This window comes from Pelodiscus sinensis, chromosome 5, assembly GCF_049634645.1.
Source record: "Pelodiscus sinensis isolate JC-2024 chromosome 5, ASM4963464v1, whole genome shotgun sequence".
Lineage (NCBI taxonomy): Eukaryota > Metazoa > Chordata > Testudines > Trionychidae > Pelodiscus > Pelodiscus sinensis.
Window position 1 is genome coordinate 41,429,001 of NC_134715.1, and position 6,000 is coordinate 41,435,000.

A 6,000-nucleotide genomic window follows, 5' to 3' on the forward strand; every position below is an offset into this window, starting at 1 on the left:
CAACATCATGGAACTGATTCAAAGGGCACTGAAGTCAGTGGAAAGATTCCTACTGATTTCAGTGGGCTTTGAATCCTGGAGCATATGTTTGAAAACAATAATGTAGGTGATTAACAAAGTAGGAAAGGATATCTTAAATATTCAATGTCTTTATATTACCTACAAAAGACAGCTTCTCTTTTTTTCCATTTCAAAACAATGTATCATTAGAAAGGCTTTCATGGTTGGCTAATTGTTTTTATGCTTTGGGTGAACAAAGTGAAATTTCAGTATAGAAAATAATTGATTCTGGTGATTTTAAAAGTTACAATATATATCATTTTCTAGAAACTCAAGAGATGGCTGTGAAGGAAAAAAAATCCAAATATTCACTTAAATAGGAAGATCTACCTTGATGGTCCTGATTCTGCAGTCCTTGATGTCTCTGGGGTTTTCCCTGATGGAGGACTGCAGGATCTGATCCATGTTTTCTTAAGCAATATAGAGCATTTAAATTTAGACATCCTTTAGTCCATTATTTTGCAATAGGTTTTACCTGGTATTTGACCTCTGCAAGTATAATAGAATTCTTTACAATAGTCTTTGCACAGGAAGGGAAGAGCTAGTTCTCTTTCAGATGCTTCCCCTTTCTCAGGTGAATGGAATAAATTCTGAGCATGTGGTGAGCAGTGTGCACATTTGATTTCTTCCAGTAGCTTCACGCATTCTGTGTTGTTGGTAACAGAAAATATCTGCAAGCCATAAACCAGAGACAAATAAACACGTGACCTACTTGCCTGTCTTAACACAAAAAGATTATTTGAAATAATGTAAGTAAATCATGCTAATTTAACCAGTACAGTTATTTATCAGTAAAAAAGGTCATATTTTAAGTCACCAAGTGCAAAAATTGCTACTATGAAAGAAGATGACATGTAATAAATCATTAGATCTTAGAGTACTAACAAGTGCCTCTCTTTCAAAATGAAAATTAAATTATTCCCACTACTTAAGCCTGCAATCTCTTAATTGTGTGAGTAATCCTTGATCAGTGGGAATACTCACATAAGTAAGGATTAACGGAGTAAGCAAGGGCTGAAGGAAGAGGCCCTATGTCTACTTCTCTTATAAGTGATGCTGAAAAATACAATTTCTAAGTCTAAATTACATGCATAAAAGGCTCAAATTAAAATTTACGTAAAGAGAACACATAAGAAAAACAATCTCCAGATATTTATAAAATACACAAGCTTTGGACTGTGAAACTCCTATGAAAGAATTCTCAAAGGGGGTTCCTCTGAGTTTTCTGTTTTCCAGTACAATTATATGCATTGCATATGCCTGTGTAAACTGTTGGTAGAAAATGCCTTAGATTTTCAGTAATTTCTGTTGATATGAAAAAGGAAAATTTCAAAATTTTCTAACTTACAGTTTGTCCTATTATTCAATTTTCACTTTCTTGAAAGAAGTCCATGCATTATGCATAATATTTACTTAAGCACCATACCATGCTTGATAATTTGCGTAAGTAAATACAAGAGCCTGGGGAGTGCAATATCAGCATACCATGAAAAATAAATGTTAATGGAAAACAACACATTCTTCACTATTAGTCTGTAATACTATGCACTTCATATCTTATTGTAAACCACATGGCAGTAAAGGTTTGCATTTTGATTTCTGAACCCAGAAGTGCATTATGGCTCAATCCAGCATTCACTGAAGCCAATATGGGCCTTAGAAAACATAAAGCACAGCATCTATTTACTGATTTAACATAATTATAAAAGAATTCTAATATATTTTTAAAAAGTGATGCTACGTTCACTTTATACAGCCTTGCTTCTATTATGCAAGTTCTCAGATTTCAGAGTAGATTTGATGTTACTTTTTTCACACTATGGGTACGTCTAGACTACAGGCTTTTGTCGACAGAGGCTTTGTCGACAGATACTGTCGACAAAGCTTCTGTCGACAAAGAGCATCTAGACTACATCCAGTTCTGTCGACAAAGCAAGCCGCTTTGTCAACATGAGAGTGTAGACGCACAGGACAGTGTAGATGCAATAATGCCTTCTGTCGACAGAACTCTGTCAACAACAGTCATTATTCCTGGTACAATGAGGTTTACTGCCGTAGACAAAACTGTCGAGTTCTGTCAACATTATGTCGACAGAACTCGGCGGTAGTGTAGACGCAGGTATAGTTTTGTCAACAAAAGTGGACTTTTGTCAACAAAACCCTGTAGTCTAGACACACCCTATGAATGATTCTGTGGGGTTTCATTCTACAGTAGGTACATTGATTAGTTCTTTTCAGAAACCATGCAATAATTGGCTAAATTACTCTAGGTAAATCAAATAATTCAATGTGCATGGAGATTTTTGGCCCATAATTTGACCCATAGTTGCTGTTTCACAGCTCATCAATCATCTAGAATGCCCTAGGCCAGTAACATAATTTTGAACTTATCACTTTATTTCTGGATGAGAATCACATAACTTTGTTCTCATGTGTCTGAGAGTACTTTTTTATTGATTTAAACATGACAGGCAAAATATTATCAATAACATGGCATTTTAAAAATCTCATACAAAATATTAATTTCAGTAATCTTCATTCTGAATAAACCTTTATAGTTTTTAAAGCTTTTGAATTAAGGAAGCATTTCTCAAATTTTAGAAAGCCAGACTGTCTTCAGGAAAATGAAATTAATTTTGCCCCCCTCCAGCCCTTACTTGTGCTGTCAAAGGACACACCTTCCCCTCTCAAAATAAGTAGTCACTCAGAGTAGTCCCATTGGCTTCAATTGGACCTGCTAATGTCAATAAGTAGAATAGTAATTGGCTTAGAATCCCCAGTAAGTTCAGTTTTCTCTGTTTTGAGTCTGAAGGAACAGGCCCTAAATTAGGAATGAGCAACCACAAATAGTGGGTGGGCAGATGAATGGCCTTCATTCACCTAAGTGGACCGAGGCAATCTGTGGCCCACTGGGGTTCACCTTTAGCCTCCGTGACCTCCCTGTCTGCCTTCTCTGCCCCACATGCCTCTCAGACACCAAGGCACTGGAACCCCTCACTCATCTGCTCCTTCCCCATCCTTCTAGCACTTTCAGAGCCACAAATTACGTGATTCATGTGCCATCCATGCTCCTGCTCTTCCCTCCCAGAGTTGGACTGCTGTGGATCAGCTATTCACAGCATTTCAGCTCTGGTAGGGAGAGGCTGGAGTAGGGACAGATCACAAATCAGGCAATTTGCGACTCTTCTGAAAGTGCTGGGAGGTATGGGGAGGAGCAGGTAAGTGCGGGGTTCTGTGTCCCAGTATGCATGAAGTGCGTGGGGGAGGGGAGCAACCAGAGGTTCTGCAGACCACAGGTGGGCCCCAGTGAGTTGTGTGAGGCCCATAGACTGCAGGTTGCTCACCACTTCCCTAAATAGTCTGTTCTGTGCAGTTTCGTACATTGCTATCATCATCATAGCACCTCACTGCTCTTTGAGTCCATCATAGTATTTTAACGCTCTGAGGTCCTCTCTGCAGTAAGAGAATTGTATGTGCAGTGCAGTGCAGTTGGTTTTGTTTTGGTATGGGGTTATTTTGTTTAAGTGTACACATCTGTATGGGGGGGGGGGGGAAGCAGAAGTGTGCCTTTCACTTGGAGTACAAGGTGGTGAGATTAGCTGTAGGCCCTTACTTCCTCCTATTCATTCCAGTCTCCGACTAATCCCTGAGAAAGCTCAGTTTACTGTATGGATGAGCTTTGCCCTTATGGTAGAAATGTCATTATGCCTGGCCCTGAAGAGCAGAGTTGTCAGCCATAGTCTTCATGCTGGAATTGTAGTTTATCTTTTTAGATTGGCTAGGCCCAGGCCATTGAAAGCCTTGAAAATAACAACCAAGATCTTGAACTTGATTTTCTTCTGTAGGAAACCAAGTGGAGGATAGGTCTTATGTGTACAGGGTAGCCCATGTTGCTGAGGACACATTGTATACGAGTTGGAATTTCCTACAGACTGAAGGCTTTATGCCCAGGTACACTGCATTGCTGTAGTCCAGATGGGAAATGACAAAGGTCTATATAACTAAGACTAGGCCATTGTTCACCATGAGGGAAAGGAGTCTCCTAGACAACCACAGAGGGTAGACAACTTTACTTGTGGATGCTGCCATGTGAGAACTTAGCATCAGTGAGAAATCCAGGAGCACTCTTAATCTATGAACTGAGTTGCTCAATTCTGAGTGTGTATTTACCACCAAAGAAATTACATCATGTTTGCAGACTTTTCAAATGCTTTTATTTACCGTATATACCAGCGTACAAGACGACTTTTGATGTTAAAAAACATCCCGCAAAAATCGGGGGTCATCTTATACGCCGGTTATCCAGGCGGCGGGGCAGCCCAAGCCCCTCCGCGGCTTTGCAAAGCCTTGGGGGAAGCCGGTGGCGGGGCATCCCAGGCGCGCCTGGGATGCCTCGCCGCCGGCTTCCCCCGAGGCTTTGCAAAGCTGCGGAGGGGCTCCGGAGGCGGCTTCCCCCGAGGCTTTGCAAAGCTGTGGAGGGGCTCCGGCAGGGGGGCAGCCCAGGTGCGCCTGGATGCCCCCCCGCCGGCTTCCCCCAAGGCTTTGCAAAGCCGCAGAGGGGCTCCGGCGGCGGGGCAGCCCAGGCGCGCCGGGGCTGTCCCGCTGCCGGGGCGTCCTCAGAGGCTTTGCTCCCGGTGCCTCTGGTCTGCTGGGGACCATCTCCAGCAGACCAGGGACACCGGGAGCAAAGGAGGCGGAGGGGCGCTGGGAGATAAGACGAAACCCTATCTTTTAACTAAAAAATTAGGGGGTCGTCTTATACGCCCAGTCGCCTTATACGCCGGAAAATACGGTATCCACCTGTCTTCATCTCCAAGCTCATCTCATTCAAGCACTGGGCTGCATTGGTGGTAGTGATTGGTGGTTAAGGAAAGATGAATACTGAGTTTCTTTTCTGCATTAACTCCACAATAGATGCATGCATATTACCATAGTTTTATTGGGCGGTACCAGTGTACACAATCAAAAAAAAAATTGAAAAAGTCAAAGCTAATTTATTTTTCCCTGTGGAAAATGCATTTAATTGCCCAGTTATATACAAGTAAGAAATGCCAGCCTCCCTTTTAATAGCTAAAGCTAAAACAAAAGGATCCTAATCCTCCTGACCAGCTGCCATCTGTAAGGGGTTTGATTTTAGTCCTTGAGGAATTTAGTCCCTCTCACACTTTTTGGAATGTGCCTTGGTCATACAAATAACTTATCAAAATATTAGGGAATGGGACTCAAATTATCAGAAAATCAAGTGCAATAGTTTTATGTTAAGTTTCATGCTATTTAACTAGAATGGTAAAATTTTGTTCTGTGTCAGGTCTGCAGTTCAAATACCTATTTGAAGGAAGATAGAGCCATCAGTCTAGCTTTGCTTTCAATAAATCAGTAGCCTCACTGAAGTCAATTACACAGACTTAGCCCAAGGCTTAAACACTGTTTTGAACATGGTATTTATGATGACCACATAAAAATGACCTTTACCTTTAAGACTGACAGTCTTTAGTCTCTTGAAGAGCTGTAAACTAATTTCCTGTATCAATTTTTTTAAAGTTATATGTGAAACCATAAAATTTGCAGTAGTTTGCTGTGGAAAACATGTACAACTTCCAAACATTACTGCAGCATGCCTAGTAATGATTATGCCTGCTGCTGACTAATTTACAGCATCTGTAAGATCATCCTTTAATCTCTAGCCACAAGAAATTAAGACTGGTAGAAGAAAGGTATACAATGAATACTGGAATACAGGAAAGCAGTTTGCAAGACTGGTTTATTGAAAACAAAAATAGTGAAAGAGGGAGAAACCAGAAAGGCACCCCAAGAGATAGAAATTCAATAAATGTAATAACGTAATTTGTTTTTCATACCCTATGTTTATTTTATTTTTGACAGAAACTGGGTGGGTTTGATGGTAATAGAAAAAATATGTGGAGGTGAATGAAGACGTTT

The 6,000-nt window shown here is 40.8% G+C and overlaps 1 protein-coding gene across 3 annotated transcripts in view; it reads right to left on the reverse strand.

Moving 5' to 3' along the window:
* Positions 1-6,000, reverse strand: part of HHIP (hedgehog interacting protein) — a 110,274-nt gene that overhangs the window by 100,358 nt on the left and 3,916 nt on the right. For all 3 annotated transcript variants that reach the window (XM_006131777.4, XM_014577905.3, XM_006131776.4), the window contains exon 2: positions 536-731. In XM_006131777.4, the coding sequence (XP_006131839.1) occupies positions 536-731 (196 nt within the window). The remainder of the gene's footprint in view (positions 1-535; positions 732-6,000) is intronic.